Source organism: Schistocerca americana, chromosome 2, assembly GCF_021461395.2.
Source record: "Schistocerca americana isolate TAMUIC-IGC-003095 chromosome 2, iqSchAmer2.1, whole genome shotgun sequence".
In the NCBI taxonomy this organism is placed as follows: Eukaryota; Metazoa; Arthropoda; class Insecta; order Orthoptera; family Acrididae; genus Schistocerca; species Schistocerca americana.
Window position 1 is genome coordinate 707,228,263 of NC_060120.1, and position 23,159 is coordinate 707,251,421.

General features: G+C 38.8%; 1 protein-coding gene across 1 annotated transcript in view; it reads left to right on the forward strand.

The window, feature by feature from the left end:
- Positions 1 to 23,159, forward strand: part of LOC124595008 (protein MCM10 homolog) — a 94,982-nt gene that overhangs the window by 25,534 nt on the left and 46,289 nt on the right. The window contains exons 6-7 of the mRNA XM_047133555.1: positions 2,608 to 2,706; positions 5,452 to 5,611. Of these exons, the coding sequence (XP_046989511.1) occupies positions 2,608 to 2,706; positions 5,452 to 5,611 (259 nt within the window). The remainder of the gene's footprint in view (positions 1 to 2,607; positions 2,707 to 5,451; positions 5,612 to 23,159) is intronic.

The window sequence follows — 23,159 nt, forward strand, 5'->3', positions numbered from 1 at the left end:
ATTTATTTGAAACACTATTGGCTGGTTTCCACCATTCACTGAATTTCAGGCACATGTTCTCATCTTCTGGTACTTATGGCATAATGCCACATGAGCTAATGCAGTACCTGTACTCCAAAAACTTGATATCCTGAAAACCACACTGAAAAGTTTAATATCAGTTTGGGGCCTACATCAGTGTCAGTCTAGATGTACTTGAGTCTAGACATGTGCACTTTAAGTGAATTTTGCATTTCAGTATGGTTTACAATACTCTTTCTTGGAGTATTCTGATGACCTGTTTATTTTATGATATAATGTATGACCTATATGCATACAAACACATGTAAATGTTCACTTGAAGGTGGCTAAGCAATCAAATTTGGTCTGTAGTATTGAATAAAATGCTGTTTCAAATATATTGACAGCTTTAGCAGAATTTTACAGACCTGTCTTCCATGAAGCACAATTTTTTTATTTTTTTTTTATTTTTTTAAAATCATAGGACATTTCAACACTTGTCGGGTACCTCCTGTAGGCTTGATGTTATTTGTTAATTTGTGTTGTTTACATCTTATATTTATAGAATGCCATTCTTTGGTAAATTATAAACTGGCAACACCACCGTATTTTATCACTGTATCTCCCTTCAAGTCTTTTTATTTACTCCAGGAGTAGAATATAAATTGCCAGTTGTACAGTTTCCAGGCTTCACACACAATTTTTTAAACCATTTGCAAAAGTGATGAAAAACTTATTGTCCTTAGTTTCGGTAATACAGAGAACAGGTTTTTATTTTTTCAAGAAATTTGTTTTCCTTCCTACTAGCGTTTTGCAGTGCTCTGTGGATGCAAACCTGATAAGAAATGCTAGATGACAGTATTTCAGAGGATGAATAAAAAGATCTATGTACTTTGAGTTGTACAGTCTAGTTTAGAAATGAATGTTGTGCCAAGGATTGCTTTCTTTTTTGCATATCTGCATAGCGTATGATAAAACAATTGCCTTAACTCCATATATCCTCTCCAAACAATATACTGCAGTAGTGCTTATGGTCACATTATGGCCCACTATGCACGAAATTCCGAACAGAAATGCGACAAAAGGCACTTGAGCAGAGAAAGCACCACACATGGATTTCCTACATCATCGTAGCTGCACGTGCGCAGTAATGCCTGTTTTCTGGTGCTCTCTGGCAACTGCTGAAACTAACCTATTTCTGACAGGTCATGGGAAAATATTGCGAATGGTGGTTTGAGAGGCATTACTTTCAAAGTAAATTTCCTTTTAGACAAGATGAAGTACGTTACATGTACGAATGTACAATGAATTTCTTAAATCACAGAGTGTTCAAACACTTTGAGAACCAGCCACTTAGAAAAATTTTGGGCCCGAACACCAGCCATTTATGTCATTTAAAGTTTTACTGGCACATTTGTGTGTGGTACATCTTAAAGGGTAGCACATGCAAAAAGGGCCAATATTACATGTGAAAGCTTAGCTTTGCTTGTAGCTATATTATACATACATTAATTTAAACAATCAATTATTCCTGTTTGTATGTTCACACTACTTAACAGTAATCTTGCTATTGGCTGACTGCATCACGTGTCCTATGCTTTGAAAATCTGCTGTCATTGGCTGGGGAGATCACGTAACATGAGCTATGATTGGCTAACAAAAGTGCATCGCAATCTCAATTTCAGTGCTTTGGAAACTAATGTGCTGTATTTGGTGGAATCTGTATTTATACTTTCGTAATAAGAAAAGAGGCAGTGTGCATGTTTCTGTGCCTCAAAGGTCTTTCCAAAATACATTGTTTTTTTGCTTTGTTCCATTCTCTAAAATGCTGGGAAGTTCTACACCAGTGTATAAAACCATTACGTTTCAAAGGATTGATAAGTTTTACAGCTCCGAGGGAAAGTATACTATCACTTAATATGGAAATAATGTATTTTCACACAGGATAAAGTATATTTTTAACCGGGAAATCCATTCTCCCCCCCCCCCCCTCTCCTTCCCCTCACGTATACACATTGATTAGCCAACATAGTTGGGAAAAAATTTCAAAGGATATAATGCATGGTAATTTTTGTGAAACATCTGTTTAGTGAATAAATGTAGTTAGTACCATAGAGAACAAAACTAAAATAACATAAATATTTTGATGATCTATACAAAATTGTTGAATGCCACCATAGTATGTGCCGCCATGAAGTGGTCAGGTGATATAGAAGATAGAAGAAGTGTGCATAGCTCATCATAGGATTAACATTAGCAGCAGAAGTGAGTATAGTGTTTGCAGTATACCTCAACGAGGTTTGCTACACTCCCTGTCTCCAGGCCACAGTCATGAGGGGTCAAACTCTCAAGTGCTGAAGCATGCCACTGGCACTTATGTGAGACATGTGGGAAAAGAACCCACAACTTCTCTGCCTCAGTGGGTTCTGCATCCAAATCAATTTTCAGAGATAGTAAAACTGAGCAACAGATCTTCTTACAATAAGTAACAGCTATAGTAACAAATTGTATTTGAGCCCATTTGTCCATTGCTTCTGATTCATTCAGTGCTTACATTTTATTTGTCAAATACTTATATGTGTCATTAAGTAAACACTTTGTTTGCAGGGAAGGCTACTCGGACAATGAGACATCACTTTCTGTAAACCAGTCAGACAAATTGTTAGTTGTTGGGACAGCAAAGGACTACGCTCTTTGTCAAGCAAGGTATGTGCTGTGACATTTATTTTGTGTTGGTCTTATTTTGTTGTCTTAACCACCTCATTGTCAGTGGTACTATAACTCCTCTCTCACTTTGTTGTTACACCGAAACACTAGATTCCTGAACTTCAATCTAAGAAATTGTTAAAATGCCAGAGTTGCTCACAATGCTTGAAAGCTATGATCTATATACCTCCACTCAAAGATAGGTATGCTAAAGGAATTTTTCATCAGTATGGGAGAAATAAAACAAATCTGAAAATATAATGTGAATGAAATTTTTAGCAGCTGGTACTGACAAATAATGATGAATTGCAGAAGAGAAGGAGCTTTGTTAAACAAGAAAATTTAAAAGAATCAAAAGACATTGTTTAATAGTTTTAAACAACAATAGTGTAAGGAATTCATGATTAGTTCTGGTGCAGTAAGTCTATGTATATGTCCATTTGTTGTATTAGTGTGACACTCCTAGTGTACATTTTGGAAACTCAAAAAATACATTTATATAATGCAAACAGTCTGTTACTTGCTGAAGGAAGGTTTCAATTTATAAAGAGAAGAGAAACTCTTTAGAATGTTTTTGCCTATTTCTTTTTTGTGAGTGACCACATATAATTTCCTATTTTGAGAAATAGGAAGAAATATTTATTTTCAGAAATTGATACACCATTTGGATATTTCTTTCTTTTGTTGTGTTATTGTCATTTTGGTCAACACTTTTTTTGCAGACAGTAGGGCAGTTTTGCTTGCCTGAGTTACACTCGCATACCATATTGTAGTCGAGAAATCATTCGATGTCATGCTTCTCCTCTTTGTCATTGCTTAAGCACCTTTCAGAGAAAGTTCTCTCTGGTGGGTAAACAAGTGCTATTTACTTTGTTCCACATTTGGAGGATAGGGTTGCTGCGTGGTTATGACTCATGCATAGTATTGTAGGAGAGTGACAGTTTGATGATGTGTGGGCGAGTATTGTCTTGGACAGCACTTACACCCTTGCTTAAATCCCTCTTTTTCCAGTTCTGAATTGATTTCTGGGTAGTAATAGGTGTTTGGTCTCAGGCATGAAGTAGAATGTGTGAGGTTCATTATTTGTAACAATATAATTTTTAAAAGATGTGTCCTCAACTGCTTATGGTTGAAGAAATGTGTATGAAGAATCAACATATTTCCTGTTGGTAGTTGGCTGTAAATATTATGAGGACCAGCTTGCACTCACTCTCTGTTGCTCAATTTTTCAAAATTGTGTGAATGGTGCTTTGTGAAATCTCAGGACCCAAAATTCAGAGATCATCTCATGTGATTCGTTCAGTTTATGACCAGTTGTAACTATCTACACAACGTGCAGGTGTTTGGATAGCTTTCTGAAACCTCCAATCAATTTGTGATCAACCGATTTAATGCGTTTTGCATTAAAAGCTAGATACCTTTATGAACTTTGTATCTATCGGAAGTGGAAATGGGAGCTCAATTACAAATGGCTGCCTATCCAGGACTGAACATTCCTGTGAAATAAGTAATGCCTGGGTTGGGGGTTGATTCAGCAGGGAATACGTTAGCCTGACCGACTGGTTCAGGGAGAGTATCATTGTAGTCGCAGTTTGCTTTCGAAATTATCTTATTATAATGATCATAGTCATTAAGTAACCCCATTACTCACTATACTGAAAAGTTATTGGGCAGCAGGCAGCTATGTAGGAAAAGATTATTGTCTGAACTTTAGGTTGCAGTCTTTCTTCAGCAACCTAACAAATGCTGGTCAATACCTCTTCTGTTCTGAAATTAGTGTTTATATTCCATTTGGATTGTGCCGTGCTTTATTTTTAGTTAAGGTATGTATGTTGGATATGTGATCATAATAGAAGCTGGCATAGATGTTTGAGTACTTCATAGGTTTGAACCATAATGTAGATATATTTTCTTTTGGTGCCACATATTACCTAGAATTGTTGTTGTTTTTCATTGAAATTTCTAACATCCAAGCCCTGTGCTTCATTTTGACAAGAGCACATTTATGTTTTCTAAGTTGATGCCTTGATGTGACAAAAAAAGCAACTGACTGTCATTTGTAGGGAATTATTTTAAATTTACTTCGTAATGGAGCCCACGAACCCATATGAATTTGTTGCAGATTGCTTGGTTTAATATTTATATGAAAAAAATTTCTATTTTGTAATATTTTTATGTAATAAGCTGAAATAAATAACATTGTGTCGAAGAGTAAGTAAAGAATATATTGTATTTTGGAACAAATATTTGTTGTTGTTTTCATGATAATTAGTCATTACTTTTTTGATAAATATTCTACATGTTGGCATTAGAGATAAAACACCAGATAAAGAAAGACCTTTGTTATTCTACCCCCCCCCCCCCCCCCCCCGGCACTCCTCTCTCTCTCTCTCTCTCTCTCTCTCTCTCTCTCTCTCTCTCTCTCTCTCCCCCCCCCCCCCTCCCTCTCTCCCTCCCCTAAAATGCACTATAAATTTCAGTTTACTAATACTACCGAGAATATGCTAGAGTTTTGATTATCCCCTCATTTGCCTTATCTTTAAACATACCTACTGTTACAGTTTTGTGTATTTTTTTTTTTAATGGCATACAGATACCAAGAATTATTTTAGTTCACTGTTAGCAGCCAAAATGAAACACTGCAATTAACAAATTCGTATGCTTGAACATTTAGTTGACTTGTAATGCAAATTTGATTATTGTTATTACTTAGGTAATCTCTTCAGTTAATTTTCTTTGCTTCAGGAAAAAGGATGGAACCCCTTGTACAGCTTTTGTAAATGCTCATGATAGCAAAGTATGTGTTCATCACCTCGTCAGTGAGTACAAGAAGACATCACGTAATTTTATCTCTCCAAGTACATCTCGCATCAACCTCCAAAACAAGATTTTAGGGAAAAATGAGGTAACAATCAGTCAGTGTTAATAATTTATGCCGTCAGTTAAATTTTTTCATTATGGATAGCAAATAGGCTCATACAGAGATTGAAAATGAGATTCTCTGCAGTATTGCCTAAGGCTCATTTGACCAATAATTCCAGAATTAATGGAGTTTATGGTGTATTGTTTTCTGTTGATTATTAACCAAGTCCAGCCATCCTAATTTGGGTTTTGGATAACACTTTTTTTCCCCCCAAATCATTCAGGCAAATTGTGGGATGGTTGTTGACAACAGGCTTCCATTGACATTTTCTACCAACTATGTCCATAATCAATATTTTAAAACTAATATCTCACTATTGTTAGTAAGTCATAATAGTTTCCTTAATGTAATTAACTGTGCCACGATGAGAGATGTTCTTGCTTAAACTTCATTTTTTTTTTGGAAGAAGGAAAATATTGACTGAACCTAGCAAAGATTAAAGACAATGCTGGGGAGTTACACACTCCTAAGCCCCTATTATGTGATGCACCTAATGTGTACACCCCTGCAGCAGTGCTTCTAGCGTACGTGTTTGGAATTGCAAACTGGTTTTGGTCAACCACTTACACGATGCATGTGGGATAGTTCTGGTGTGAGTCCATGTTCAAGGTTCCTATTCATTAGGTAATTTTTTTATTTTTTTTATTATTCTTATTTACTAAGTAATTCCCTGCTAAGGAAGAAATTGAGGCCTGAACATCCACAGGAATTTAGAACTTTCTGAGAATGGATGTGGCTTATTTCGATAAGCTGCTGTCTATGATAAAGGAAGGAATGAGCACAAGTGACAGAGTAATATAGGAGGCAGTTTCATCTAGTCGGCAGTGTGAATGAAACCATTTGTTTATTCATTTTGTGATTGGCCTATCTTGTCAACTACTGCCATTTTCTCCTTCCTGACTTGTTGAAATAAATCAAAAGATGCAAAAAATCAAACATGACCTTTCTTCAATTATGGCACTATTTATATAAAAGGAAAATCATAAAGTATATGCATATTTGTTCAGAAGTAACTGATTTCCAGTATATCTTATTATGATACTGCAGGTAATGATGGTCATACAGATACCCTTCCTCATTGCATGCCTGAATTAGGATGCTTAATGCTTGCTTTGTCCATTCCATGTCCAGAATACAAAGCAGTTAGTATGAAGTATCTTTTCACAAACATCTTGTGTAATAGAATGTTTGCTGATGAAAAATATTGCCTTTGTTTAATTGCTGCAGTGATGAAAGTTTAATCATTGAAAAAATTCATAAAATCTCCAGTATGAAAACCATAAACAGTAACCGAGCGAAGTGGGGCAATGGTTAGCACACTGGACTAGCATTTGCGAGGACAACGGTTCAAACCCACATCCAGTGATCCGGATTTAGGTTTTCCGTAATTTCCCTAAATTGCATCAGGCAAATGCCAAGATAGTTCTTTCGAAAGAACGCTGCTGCTTTCCTTCCGCATCCTTCCCTGATCAGAGCTTGTGCTCTGTCTCTAATGACCACATTGTTGATGGGACGTTAAACACTAATCTTCTCCTCCATAACAGTTACATGCAGAAAGCATGCTTCAAGTACTCCCTTGGGCGCATGCGCGATTTACTGTTGTCTATTGCACATGCGCAGTTCACAGGAGTTTATAACTGCTTTCTGTTTCCAAGCACAGAGAATGTGTGCACTAATTCTCTTAGTTCCATCTGTTCTAATGGCAGGTGACTGTTGCGCTACACCTTTACTGTTTGTGCCGGATCGTTGTATAATATCCCCTTTAGTACTATGAAGACTGAGCTATTGGTAATCAGTAAGGCAAAGATTAGCCTTAAATGTCAAAGCAATAATAATGAGTAATTTGAAATGAATTATAAATAATCTGATGTAACGTAGGATTCTACGGAATAACATGTTCCACTCTTACCCTCTTAGACCAATGAAAGGTGTTCATGAGAGCTGAAAATGTGGAAAACATCTCACAGTGTGCACTCTCGTCAGTTTCGGATATCGGCAAGGTGTGACAGTGTTTAAAACTCTCCACCTGCTGGGGCAGAGCATTTGTTCTTCAGACATCACGGCTTGGCTGTGCCTTTGAGCCAAGCAGCAGAAAGATGCACACTAGAATGTAAATGCGCAAAACAACTGAAAAATCGTTTTTAAGAAGTGTAACTCACTTGTTCAATTGCTAAAGCCCAAGGAATATGGATGTATGTTGTCATAGGCTGTCACAAGCTAAGAGATATGTTCACCATCATCATTTAGTAGCTTGAACAGATTAAAGTTCTCTTCCAGCACTCGCACATGGCAACAAGGAGTAGTAGTAGTCTAGCAGCATGGCACCATCGTACTGAATAGCATGACTATGGAAGTAATTTGAGTATGGTGACCAAAAATAACGTACGAGTTAAAGTTGGCACACACACACACACACACACACACACACACACACACGCACGCACGCACGCACACACCCAGGGTGACATTCTTACATGGAGTGAATTCACAAACTAACCACAAAACACTTCAGTAAGTATTACCAAAGTCATTAGAAAATGTGGAGAGAAGTAGGTAATCCAGAGTAGGAGGCTTAATAATTAAGAAGAATTAATTGTAAAATAAAATAAAAAATCTGAAAGAAACTAACACAAAGGAAACTTTTGCAAAAGAAGACAAAGAGAATGGTAATGTAGAAAGTTAAATATAAAAGTAGAGGGAAGGAGGCAGGAGCAAGGAGGGAGGGCGACTACCATAAATTAAGATCAACTGAACATTAAGGGCAAAGTGTGTGTTGGAGGAAGCTCAGAAATACTGCTGGTGGTAGAGAGATCAAGCTTATCAGTGCAGTGAAACTGATACATTGTACAAAGCAAATTGAAGAACTGGCCAGGGTGGTGACATCATCATTTTTACATGCAAGAAACATGTAGGGGAGATGATAACAGCATACACTCAAAATATTATTGTAAGAGTACAGCTCCTCAGAAGACATATAGATCGGTTATCAACATAGTATGAATGAAGTAGAAACAACTACTTGGTTGAACACTGAAAGCACAGCATTAGTGTGAATATAGGTATAGTTTAAGGTCCCAATTATCTCGCTCTAATGCTGTTTGCCCACCATGTAGGACATATCGTTATAAATAGACAAGATGAATGTACTATCCATTAAAATGGCACCTGCTTTCGTAGTGGTGGTTTAGCTGATTGATCACATAAGATTTTAGACAGACACAGTTGAGTTGTTGGACTTCATACAAGCCATGCAATGTAATTTGTAATTTTCTTGAGCGTTGAAATGTGTTTCTGTATGTGATGGTAAATAAGAGAGTAGGTTGCACTGCCTCTAGTTTATACATCAAAATTAACATATGAAAAGTGAATATTGCAGAATGTTAATGAAGTAAATTTCCCATTAGATTTATTGAAAACTAAATGCTGCTGTGTTAAGATGTCCTTCACACAATAACCATGATGTGCGAATAGTTTGTTACCAATGTTTCTGTGACAAGTACCGTTCTAAAAACTATAAAATGTGTAATAAAAAATTGTATGCACCTACAAAATATGAAATATGAAATCAGTCCTGGCCTGTGCAGTTGACAGGTTACTATGTAATGTATTCTGATGACAAGCGAAGGAGTCAAAACTGGTAATGAAACTATTTGTATGTCTGGAGGCTTAAAAATGCAACAGAATAATTTTAATCTGGCTTCAGCTGCCAGAGACGGTGATTGTGAGTGTGTGTGTGTGTGTGTGTGTGTGTGTGTGTGTGTGGTTTTTTGTCTGTTTTTGACAAAGGCCTTGTTGGCCAAAAGTTAAATTTCCAACAATCTTTTTGTTGTGCCTTTCTGTGACTCAGTATCTCCACTATATGGTGAGTAGCAACTATCCTTTTCATTGTATTGCAAAAAAATAATTTTAGCTACAGGATAGCCACAGTATTGACCTTAGCCAGCACACCTAGTTTGTGCATGATTGTATTTTAGCATTTTGTCATCCGTTTTGTTACCAATGTAATGAAGATGGCTATCAGCTAATATCAAAAGTTAATGTAGAGCAAGGACAAAGAAAAACAGAGAAGTAAAAACAAAATCTAACACATCATCCCCCCCCCCCCCCCAGCATACTAACATGGGATGCTACACACTTGGTTACAACACTGCTTTGTAAGTGATGCCTTTTCAAATGCTGGTAAATTCATCTCGTGTGCTTTTTGAGGATGATATCTCCTGAACAGAGGCCCACCAGCGTAACAGCTTTAGAGTGACATACCTGGCACCATAAGCTACATCATCAATCAATCTGTTATCTGATTTGCATTCCTGAATGCTGCTATAGTTGTTCTAACTCTCAAAAAAGAGAGACAGACGAGATAACTGTAGACCTATAAGTGTCTTTTCAAAAATGTAAAAGTTTTTCGCTAACAGAGATGGTCCTGCATACTGCACAAGCCCAGAAACTGTTCACACAGCCTACTATGCACAATTCCACAGTGTAATGCAGTATGGTATTATATTCTGGGGAGACTCTACATATAGCCCAAACATTCTCCTCACCCAAAAGAGAGCTATAAGAATAATGAACAAGGCAAAGCCGACTGATAGCTGCAGACCTCTCTTCCAAAAGTTGCTCATCCTACCCCTTGTCAGCCTGTGTATACTAGAACTATGCAAATTTATAAAAAGTAATATTACAAAATTTAATAAAAATGTAAATGTCCATGACTGTGGTACTAGACAGAAAATGAAACTCCATGTTAAAGAAATGCGCACCTCTGCCTTTAAAAACTTTCTCTTCAACGAAGGCATTAAAATATACAATAGCCTGCCCTCAGAAATAAAAAACAGTAAGTCCCTGACTGTATTTAATAAAAAATTAAAATCATTCCTACTTGATCATTGTTTCTACAGTGCAAGCGAATTTCTGCTCCACGTGCGTGGAAAGAAACATGAAACAAATTGCAGCAAAGAATTTTGTAAAGAGTAAAACATTAATGCAAGTATGTACAAAAATCTTGCATCTATATTATCTGCTACTGATCAAATTAAGTGCAGAAAGAATATCCAACCAGGTACTGTTGTGTATATGTGTTAGATCGCGGATGATGCTGTAGCATACAGAGAAGTTGCAGCATTAGAAAATTGTAGCGAAATGCAGGAAGATCTGCAGCGGATAGGCACTTGGTGCGGGGAGTGGCAACTGACCCTTAGCATAGACAAATGTCATGTATTGCGAATACATAGAAAGAAGGATCCTTTATTGTATGATTATATGATAGCGGAACAAACACTGGTAGCAGTTACTTCTGTAAAATATCTGGGAGTATGCGTGAGGAACGATTTGAAGTGGAATGATCATATAAAATTAATTGTTGGTAAGGCGGGTACCAGGTTGAGATTCATTGGGAGAGTGCTTAGAAAATGTAGTCCATCAACAAATGAGGTGGCTTACAAAACACTCGTTCGACCTATACTTGAGTATTGCTCATCAGTGTGGGATCCGTACCAGATCGGGTTGACAGAGGAGATAGAGAAGATCCAAAGAAGAGCGGCGCGTTTCATCACAGGGTTATTTGGTAACTGTGATAGCGTTACGGAGATGTTTAGCAAACTCAAGTGGCAGACTCTGCAAGAGAGGCGCTCTGCGTCGCGGTGTAACTTGCTCGGCAGATTTCGAGAGGGTGCGTTTCTGGATGAGGTATCGAATATATTGCTTCCTCCTACTTATACCTCCCGAGGAGATCACGAATGTAAAATTAGAGAGATTCGAGCGCGCACGGAGGCTTTCAGACAGTCGTTCTTCCCGCGAACCATACGCAACTGGAACAGAAAAGGGAGGTAATGACAGTGGCACGTTAAGTGCCCTCCGCCACACACCATTGGGTGGCTTGCGGAGTATAAATGTTGATGTTGATGTAGATGTAGAGGAATAAAGCACTAAAATACAAATGTGTAACTGAGTATGTAATTTGTGTGTTCACAACTTCTCAGAAAATATGTATGTAAGCTCATGTTTGTGTAAGCTTTTGGCATATTACTCCATGCCAGCAAATTATCATAATGTCCAACATCAAATGTATGTTTGTGCATCACCATGTGCATGTCATGTACAGTACTGATTCAGAGGACAATAAATAAATAAATAAATAAATTCTTTAACAAACATAATCTCAACAAGAATTGAATTTATTTCATCATTAGCAAGTTAATTGACACAATCAATGCCAGAGTTAATGTTTGGCTGTCATCACAGTGAAAGAAATCTACTATTTATTCAGAATATTCTGGCCGTTTAAGTGGTTGTGGAAAGCCAAAAATTCCATTGTGTTAGCACAGAAAGAGGAAAAACCTAAACTCTTTGAATCACTCTCCATCTGCTTCAAAACCTGCTGATACAAATGTTTCCATTTTCTTGCGTTCAAGAAAGCACTGTTTACAGTTAATTATTCCTTGTGTAACTTCAGAAGTTTCTGTGGAGTGGGAGAGTGCGGAGAGGGGGGGGGGGGGGAGCAATTGCAGTTATATTCGGTTCCTATCTATGAACATGGCTTACATGATTCCCATGTGTATTTATTTATTTAAAAGCTGGGCCATTTGTTTCTGTATTTCCACTGAACTTACTGGAAAAGAATGTCACCATCAGTAGGTACTGTGTTAACACTAGACAGAACATCAGTATGACACAGTATGGCTCTTACCAATATTGTAAAATCCAACAGTTAAAATTTAGTGTCAGTGTGAAGAAATTAACAGTGGTAGTAGGATTTATTACTTGCAAAAAAAAATAATCAATTGGTACTCATGACAAAAATAGTTTGGTAAATTCTACTAGAGATGGGTAGTTCGCGAACGAACGGGTGTAAAGGAACGGTTCACCAAGATGAACGAAAGGACCGAGGAACGAATTCCAAGGAACGATCAGTTCATAGTTCACTTCGGTTGCGGCGGTCACTTATAGTTCCTGGGAACGAGGAACGATCAGTTCATAGTTCACTAGTTCACTTCGGTCGCGGCGGTCACTTCGGCAGTTCTCGTTCCAGCCTCGGTCACGTGCTCGTCTCAGTCTCGGTCTCCCTCGGCCGCACTCGTCGTTCATCGCATGACCACCTGTCTCAGTTCCACTGCCAACTGCTCCTAGCTAGTTCAGTATCCAGTTGTTAGTTTTGTTCACTGCGCTCACCTATTTTACATGTGTTGTGTTCCAAACTGTTCTTGCACTTGGTTCTGGCTATTCAGTGTCCACGACCGGCAATCAAAAAGTATGTTATAGTTATGTAAATTACATAAAAATTGCGTTTTATGTAATAGGTACGTCTTTTCAGGTAACAAGAGGGCATATCAGCTCACTTCATTATATCGATGAACAGTAGACGACATACTTATAACAAGGCAAGCTTTTTTTGTTATTCGTATATTTTTTGGTTTCATCGACTTTATTTAGCAGCTAACTTTTAATAATTTGCTTAATTTTTAGTGTAAGAAAATTCATATAAAACGATTTTTGTGTATCTTTCATACACAAAATGTTACATTTAGGAAGGCTCTAATTATTTTTAAGTTTGGTTGTTTCCAATTTGCATTACCTGGTAGTTTGGTTTCTCTGGGGGGAAAAAAAGAAAAGAAAAGTGGGTTGTGAGTCATTTTGGCTCAGTAGGAAAAGCGGTGCCTCTCCATTTGAAAAGACATAGATTTGCCATAAAATCATATATACTTATTACCTCAAAAACATTTGTTCAGAAGGAGCTTTCAAACCAAAAACTTTATTACTGCACACTTAATTATTATTATTATTGCTGCATTAATGTTAATAATGCAAGATAAAAACCTAATTTTTACTAAGCGTGCGACGCAAGTATTAGAAAACCACATTTTATTTTATGCTTCCATAAAGTCTCTACTTCGCCTACGAACTCAGAGACAACATGGAGTATATATAGGGTGTAAACGATTATTGTTTACAACGTAGCATAGCTATGTAGTGGAAGTCGAAACGAAGAATTTTATACAAGACACTTGTGGTGTATTAAGTGGGAAACAGCCACCAACAGGTTTACAATACTACATCAGCTATAGCCCATGCACGTCGCGTGAGATTTTCGTGTTCTCTTCTCCAGCTCTCTACACATCGTCATCGATTGTTTCGCAATTGTTGCTTGCATTAGCTTGTTATTTCTTCACTGCCTAATTATTACATGTTTGTCTGTTTGTTGTATCTTCTCGTAATAGGCAGCACATCATCCGTAATTGGCGAGCAGTCTGTACTCGGAGCCGGTTTTCCGTGCGCCACCCTATATTATTTCTCCACACAAGGCTATGGGTGGCTAAACGACAGGTTCTGCAGAATCACAGAAATTACTTCTAAAAGTTTGTAAGAATTCTGTAATGAATAAAAATTCTGTACTCCAGGGGGGAGGCAAGTGCCCCCTCTTGGTGCCCTCCATCCTTCAGTCACCAACACTACTAGTTTTCAGTTTTTCATAAGAACCATGTACCAAGCACAAATGAATGGTGAACGAATAAAAATGAACGGTTCCCAAAAAAGAACGATCAGCAGTGAACTAGTTCCCAAGGATGAATGAGTTTGCACATATCTAAATTCTACACTCTGCAGAGAAACTGAAAGGATTTAACAATAACATTTATTTGAGTGAGAATATATATACATACATACACTAAACAAAGTCAGTCCTGCACTCTGGGAATGAGTGTGGGGAGCAGATGTTGGAATCTCATGTTGCCTGTCTGCACAAGGTCCTATTATCCATTTCAAAATGATTGGCCCCTGACTTTGAGCTCCTATTCTTATCGCATTGCATTATGAACATCAATATGTTATACCTTGTCAGAATTGTGGAACTATCTACTTTTATTTTGTCTCTTAATTAAATCTGATGATGATGCAGGAATTAGATTAGGAAATGAGAGGCTTAAAGTAGTAAATGAGTTTTGCAATTTGGGGAGTAAAATAACTGATGATGCTCGAAATAAAGAGGATATAAAATGTAGACTGGCAATGGCAAGGAAAGCGTTTCTGAAGAAGAGAAATTTGTTAACATCAAGTATAGATTGAAGTGTCAGGAAGTCGTTTCTGAAAGTATTTGTGTGGAGTGTAGCCATGTATGGAAGTGAAACGTAGACGATAAATAGTTTAGGCAAGAAGAGAATAGAAGCTTTTGAAATGTGGTGCTACAGAAGAATGCTGAAGATTAGATGGGTAGATCACATAACTAATGAGTAGGTATTGAATAGAATTGGAGAGAAGAGAAATTTGTGGCACAACTTGACTAGAAGAAGGGATCAGTTGGTAGGGCATATTCTAAGGCATCAAGGGATCACCAGTTTAGTATTGGAGGGCAGCATAGAGGGTAAAAATTGTAGAGGGAGACCAAGGGATGAATACACTAAACAGATTCAGAAGGATGTAGGTTGCAATAGGTCCTGGGAGATGAAGAATCTTGCACAGGATAGAGTAGCCTGGAAAGCTACATCAAACCAGCCTCTGGACTGAAGACCACAACAACAATAATATTTTGTCTCTGAATATTAAATCTTAGAAGAAATGGGACGATATACGTGTTAATATATAAGAGAAACTGCTTTTTTTGTTTTTTTCAGTGAGTATCAACTTTAGGGACACACAAAAATCGGAGCATGCTTAGGAGAAAAATTTCCTTGATCAGGTTAAAGATACAACATTTTTCTATTTACAGGGAGATTTTTATGTATTTATTTTAATTACTCGTTTTAATGCTATAATGTCAAATGTAGGACGCTGCCATTGAGCTTACCATTGTAGTTATTATGACTAAGAAGTAACTGGTGTTAATCTTGAACTTTTATGGTTTACACGATATGCCTTTGCTAATCAATACTTTCATGTTTGTTAGTTAAGAGTTTGTAAATCAATTGTGTTAGTAGCTGCAGTATATGTGAGGTTGTGGTGGAGTGTAGTTATCACACCAGGGCACCGCCACTGTTGTAATGCACCATATGTGTCTGTTCATCAGCAAAGAACGCAGATTCATAATGGCTTTCCAGTACAGCATTGGCATGTTCAGTTTTTGTTTTGTTGTGAGTAGATGGAAATAATACAAGAAATTGCAAATGAATGCTCAATATGCAAGCAGCTTAAATAATTGAACATTTGTACAGCACGTTTCAACAATAAATGGAAAAGTTGATTAGCTCATAAATTTTGCAGTAAAGAATGATGACTGAAATAATACCTGCACTAATCGGTTTTGCTGCTGGCTGAGATCTTGCTGCTGTCTGAGGTCTTGCTGCTGTCATTGCAATGATCTGTTTGGATTAGCAATAGTTTTATTGCTATGTCAAGACGGTGGACTCTTGAAGTTTGTGTATGTGACTCACTGAAATCCTCCAGATACTTGGAAAACACAACTGTAAAGCACTATTTATTTTAAAATTCCTGTTCTCCATTGCTACCTTGTTCTTGAAAAATGCCCAGATAAGTAAAATGACACTCAATTCGAAGTGTGTTACAAGCAACCACAGAAGTTTAATTTCCTTGTCCACTGATCGCAGTATACTTTCCAAAAGGTACTCCTGCACCCTGAACTGTGGTCAGCGTGTTTTTGTATGACATGGCATTTGATTGAAGCTCTACGTTATTGCTTTCCATCCATTCAACAATAGAGTCCTTCTCCATTTCAAAGGTGGATTTTATGATATATCGTTGTGTGATATGGAGCTTGATCAAAACAACTGCAGATCTGTTTGGTAATTTTTCAGGAACACTACTAAACCACTCTTCATAGTGTGTGTCATTCATTTCAGAATGATAATCATCACCTCCTTTTGGCCAATAAAACATAAGCCAGCAGTTTGCATGAACCCATCTTCGTTCCCTATGTGGCACATTATAATCCTTTTCCTAGAACCAGATGGTGTTTGAATTTCCCCTTTCCAGCTGTTCCACTTGTGAACTCTAACTCTGTGAAAATCATATACATTTTCTGATGCACAAGGCATTTTTTGTTCCTGCCGGCCAAACCACGTGGAATGATTTGCACCACACCAACTCTCATCAGTGTAATAAATAGCCCATCCAGCATTGCACAAGTGTCTTACATCCTGCAAGAACTCATCTCTTTTTCATGCTATTTTGTTATTTTTCCATCAGCACAGTTTTTTGCTGAACTTTTTGATCTGAAGCCCAATTTTCAAATAGCACACCAAAGGGTTGTTTCACTCATATTAGGAAAATCTTCCACTTCTGTATTCAAATTTTCCAACATTGGTGCCACTGTTGGAAACTGCTTTTACACATAGAGGTCATGGATTTTTCTTCTTATGACTCCCTCTGTAAGCTCGTCCAATATAAACTTCTGTTGCCTGCCAGAACTCTTATTTGTTGACACAGGACATAAAGTTACTCTATATTCTCTTGAAATTCACTTCACTGTACTTTCATTAACCCTGAGGCATTCAGAAGTTCTCTTTACTGGCTTTACTGCTCATACCCTGATCTTTTTTGGCCTTGAAGTAAGCACAATAACTGATCACCATAGACTTTTCACAACTCCATAAATGACTCATCATTTCACACAAGTACAAAGGAATTAACTATGTTATGAGCACTGTCTCACACGAATAAACAACAACAAATGGGAGCATGATTGTTTCCTATCTGATGGGAAGCAATGCAAACACTGCAACAGTGAACACTGAAGTGGAAATACTGTTCAGAGATCTGGCAACGTAACACATATGAGCACATGTGTTTTCAACTAAAATGTAATATTCATACACCAAATAAAAGTAGACATTTCCACGATTCCGGCAAGGTATAACACGTCGATGTTTGTCAGATGATGTGACCAGAATATGAGCTCTAAACTCAGGTCAATCATTATGAAATGGATAATGGTTGAGGTGATACCTTGTTGCCCTTCCTCCGACTTCTTATGAAGTGTCAAATATGTATCTGTGTCATGTGGGTGACTGATGAGTGCTTGTAGTGTAGTGCTGTGACTGTGTAGTGCTGTGACTGTGTTGTTATAAGTGAAGAAAAGGGGGAGATTGTAACCTGTTGCTGGCACATAACTTATTTCTCTCATACCACACCAAGGGAACCTCCAAACCTAACAGCCCCATCTGACAAGCAGATCACCATTGTAGTGTCACATGCCTTCACTCCATGAGACATTGCTGTGAGGTTTGAAATTTAACGTGGGACATTGACAGAAAGTCTACTGGTTAGGAACTTTATACCGCCACCTTTTATCCCCTCTGTGTCCAAGTACTAGTGATGAAAATTTCTTCTACCTCCAGAATTCAAACCATCTACTTCCAAGTTGACCAAACTGCTCTGGCGTGTGCTAGTTTCTCAGCTACAGAAGCGGGTGCTTACAGATATAACAAACAATATTTGTTTGTCAGTAGATATAATTTTTTGTTAATGACTATGTATCCTTTTTTTGTTATTACCAAAGAACGACAAAAAAGGCTGTGAGTCCTGCTGGCGCCATGTAGGAACACAGACATGTGTGTGTGGCTCTTCTTCTTTCTACTCCCCACCCCACATCCCATCGTTCCCTGCTAACAACCACCTCCCCCCCCCCCCTACCTCCCCTGCCCCCCTCTATCTCGTCGTGTGTGCCTGGCAACAACTTAACGCATCTGCTTTTCAGTGAGTAACCTCCTTTAATCCAAAAGTATTTACGTTGGCTCTCTCTCAGCTCCTTAAAGAAGCTTCCCACGCTGTAGGACTCAAAATTAACCTTCATAGGATGAGTCATGAGCTCTGTCAGTATCATGGTCTTCATCGAAGACCATGCTGTAGATGTAATAAACGAATACATTTATCTGGGACATAAAACCCAGCTCGGGGAAGATAAATGGACAGCAGAGATCACCTGGAAAATCAGCCTCATGTGGATGGCATTTGGGAAACTTGTTTGGATTCTCTATAAACTGACTTTCCCTATAAATTTAAAAATGAAGGTTTATGATTCCTGCTAGGGACAACATAAGGGCTCGAAACACACTTACAAGGAATGCAATTTGTCTCTGAATCTGTCAAAGGGGTATAGAGAGAGCATACTTGGAGTGAGTTTGAGAGAAAGGATCAAGAATGAAGAGAGAAGGAAAAGAATGGAAGTCTATGACACTATCAAGAGACTGAAGTGATTTTGGGCAGAACACATGGCCAGATATAATTTTACACATGGGCCAAAACACCGATGCAGTGACATCTGAGGGAGTCAAAGATTAGTGTCAAATATCCTCTGATCAGCCAATGACATGCAGGAAAAAACTGGATTCGGATTGCCCAGCAAAGAGTGACATGTAAATCTTTGGAAGAGGCGTATGTCCATGAGTGCATATCTAGAGGCTGGAGAAGAAGAAGAATTTGTCTCTCTCAGTAAAGATGACTGTTGAAGCAATTTTCATTACAAAACTGTGTTCTTATTTATGTACAGTGCAGGCTTTTTCTTTACCCAGATGTTGTCAAACTGAAATAATTTTTTGCTTTGTGGTATTAAGTCTTCTCTGGGAGAACTGTTGAAGAAAAAGTGTGAAGTCCTCAAGTATCCTTTGCAGTATGTCATGGAAACAAAGCAAATAATAAAATAAGTCATAATGAAAACAATAGCATAAAATCTAATACTTATCGTCTAGTACAGATATTCTTAACATCATGTGCAGCAATAATATGTTAACATCCAAAGATAACAAATGATGTCAACATCAAAACTTACTTCAAACATACACACAAAATTCAAGCTTTCGCAACAAATTGTTGCCTCATCAGGAAAGAGGGAAGGAGAGGGGAAGACGAAAGGAAGTGGGTTTTAAAGGAGAGGGTAAGGAGTCATTCCAATCCCGGGAGCGGAAAGACTTACCTTAGGGGGAAAAAAGGACAGGTATACACTCGCACACACGCACATATCCATCCACACATACAGACACAAGCAGACATATTTAAAGACAAAGAGTTTGGGCAGAGATGTCAGTCGAGGCAGAAGTGTAGAGGCAAAGAAGTTGTTGAAAGACAGGTGAGGTATGAGTGGCGGCAACTGGAAATTAGCGGAGATTGAGGCCTGGCGGATGACGAGAAGAGAGGATATACTGAAGGGCAAGTTCCCCTCTCCGGAGTTCGGACAGGTTGGTGTTGGTGGGAAGTATCCAGATAACCCGGACGGTGTAACACTGTGCCAAGATGTGCTGGCCGTGCACCAAGGCATGTTTAGCCACAGGGTGATCCTCATTACCAACAAACACTGTCTGCCTGTGTCCATTCATGCGAATGGACAGTTTGTTGCTGGTCATTCCCACATAGAATGCGTCACAGTGTAGGCAGGTCAGTTGGTAAATCACGTGGGTGCTTTCACACGTGGCTCTGCCTTTGATCGTGTACACCTTCCGGGTTACAGGACTGGAGTAGGTGGTGGTGGGAGGGTGCATGGGACAGGTTTTGCATCGGGGGCGGTTACAAGGATAGGAGCCAGAGGGTAGGGAAGGTGGTTTGGGGATTTCATAGGGATGAACTAACAGGTTACGAAGGTTAGGTGGACGGCGGAAAGACACTCTTGGCGGAGTGGGGAGGATTTCATGAAGGATGGATCTCATTTCAGGGCAGGATTTGAGGAAGTCGTATCCCTGCTGGAGAGCCACATTCAGAGTCTGGTCCAGTCCCGGAAAGTATCCTGTCACAAGTGGGGCACTTTTGTGGTTCTTCTGTGGGGGATTCTGGGTTTGAGGGGACGAGGAAGTGGCTCTGGTTATTTGCTTCTGTACCAGGTCGGGAGGGTAGTTGCGGGATGCGAAAGCTGTTTTCAGGTTGTTGGTGTAATGATTCAGGGATTCCGGACTGGAGCAGATTCGTTTGCCACGAAGACCTAGGCTGTAGGGAAGGGACCGTTTGATGTGGAATGGGTGGCAGCTGTCATAATGGAGGTACTGTTGCTTGTTGGTGGGTTTGATGTGGACGGACGTGTGAAGTTGGCCATTGGACAGGTGGAGGTCAACGTCAAGGAAAGTGGCATGGGATTTGGAGTAGGACCAGGTGAAACTGATGGAACCAAAGGAGTTGAGGTTGGAGAGGAAATTCTGGAGTTCTTCTTCACTGTGACCAGACTCTGAATGTGGCTCTCCAGCAGGGATACGACTTCCTCAAATCCTGCCCTGAAATGAGATCCATCCTTCATGAAATCCTCCCCACTCCGCCAAGAGTGTCTTTCCGCCGTCCACCTAACCTTCATAACCTGTTAGTTCATCCCTATGAAATCCCCAAACCACCTTCCCTACCCTCTGGCTCCTATCCTTGTAACCGCCCCCGATGCAAAACCTGTCCCATGCACCCTCCCACCACCACCTACTCCAGTCCTGTAACCCGGAAGGTGTACACGATCAAAGGCAGAGCCACGTGTGAAAGCACCCACGTGATTTACCAACTGACCTGCCTACACTGTGACGCATTCTATGTGGGAATGACCAGCAACAAACTGTCCATTCGCATGAATGGACACAGGCAGACAGTGTTTGTTGGTAATGAGGATCACCCTGTGGCTAAACATGCCTTGGTGCACGGCCAGCACATCTTGGCACAGTGTTACACCGTCCGGGTTATCTGGATACTTCCCACCAACACCAACCTGTCCGAACTCCGGAGATGGGAACTTGCCCTTCAGTATATCCTCTCTTCTCGTCATCCGCCAGGCCTCAATCTCCGCTAATTTCCAGTTGCCGCCACTCATACCTCACCTGTCTTTCAACAACTTCTTTGCCTCTACACTTCTGCCTCGACTGACATCTCTGCCCAAACTCTTTGTCTTTAAATATGTCTGCTTGTGTCTGTATGTGTGGATGGATATGTGCGTGTGTGCGAGTGTATACCTGTCCTTTTTTCCCCCTAAGGTAAGTCTTTCCGCTCCCGGGATTGGAATGACTCCTTACCCTCTCCTCTAAAACCCACTTCCTTTCGTCTTCCCCTCTCCTTCCCTCTTTCCTGATGAGGCAACAATTTGTTGCGAAAGCTTGAATTTTGTGTGTATGTTTGTGTTTGTTTGTGTGTCTATCGACCTGCCAGCGTTTTGTTCGGTAAGTCACCTCATCTTTGTTTTTATATATAATTTTTCCACGTGGAATGTTTCCTTCCATTATATCAAAACTTACTTCGCAACATATGTTGTCGGTGACATTACATTGACAGTTTGTGTGAATGCAACCATTTGAAACTCATTATGGAATGTTTAGATGTTCCATTGCAGTCTGCAATATCCAGTTTGAATCGTCGGACAGTAATATGATGCAATCATGCTGGTGACCTAATGTCTGCAACATTCTTCAGGCTCAGAATTTGGTAGCTGCACACTCATAAGTAATCAAGCAGTCTGAAACCATCACCAAAATAGCTGTATACTTCAGTCACGATGATTTGAAAAAGTCTGTACACACGTAAGAAGGTGGAAAATGGCATTGTAGTCTGATCGATTCCTGATTATCATCACAATCTAATAAACTTGTACACAATAGTAGAATCCATTTATTCATTGATTAAAGCTGCCAAAGTCACAGTCAAAGTCCACTATTTTCCACTCAGTCTTGCAACACGTCATCAGATGTCACATCTAGAGCATCAGTTATTCAAATCACTAATGAACGATCATTTTAAGTTTGTACTGGAACATCAGCCTTCAGGAAAAAGCCAAGACCCAATTTCAGCATCAAATAACTGTGAGTTACCAATGGTAGTAGTTACCAATGTTAGTAGACTCCTGCCCTCGGATTAATAATATTTTTTTATGTGGGGGTGGAAAAAATGCCAGCTTTAACTGAAAATTTTGCTTTCACAATATGATTTTAAAAACTGCAGAGTTCACATTGTTTATTACCTTATAGTTTATGTGAAATTTTTCATGTTCTATACATTAGAAATGTGGAACATTTAGAATTGGAACATAGAAGAAGATTTTGTGTCAGTAAAGCTTTTTTCACCATCCGGGAGGACTTTTCCATATCCTTAATCTGGAGAAATGAAGGAGTAAGCGATAATGGAACATAACTAAACAACCCTTTATTTGCGTTGACATTGTACTATTTGGCTCTGATGGAGGTGCACTTCAACAACATATAGAAGACAATCAGAGCAAGTTAGATGTTGGGCAGAAAATAACAGATAATCAACACACGGAAAAGAAAATTGTACAAGATAGATGCCATAATACCATTTGCTATATTCTTATATGTAGAGGTGACTGTATGTATAACACATGAAGTAAACACAAGAGTAGAAATGTCTGAAAAGTGCTTTTGATAAACTAAATAGAATTTTTAGAACAAGTATTCTGACATATTTGAAATGGAAATGTTTATACCCATCTGTATTGTGAGCTTTGACTTGTGGCATTGTGAGATTGGATATCACAAAAACCATTCAAAAAGTGAGGGTTGCTTCTTGAGCAGTGGAAAGGTGTGTGTTGCAAAATTGTTGGAAGAGACTAGAAAATACTCCTTGTTGCCTTATGAAGGTACTTCTCAGGCAGTGCACCCAAAGCGAAAACAAACAGCAACAGTAC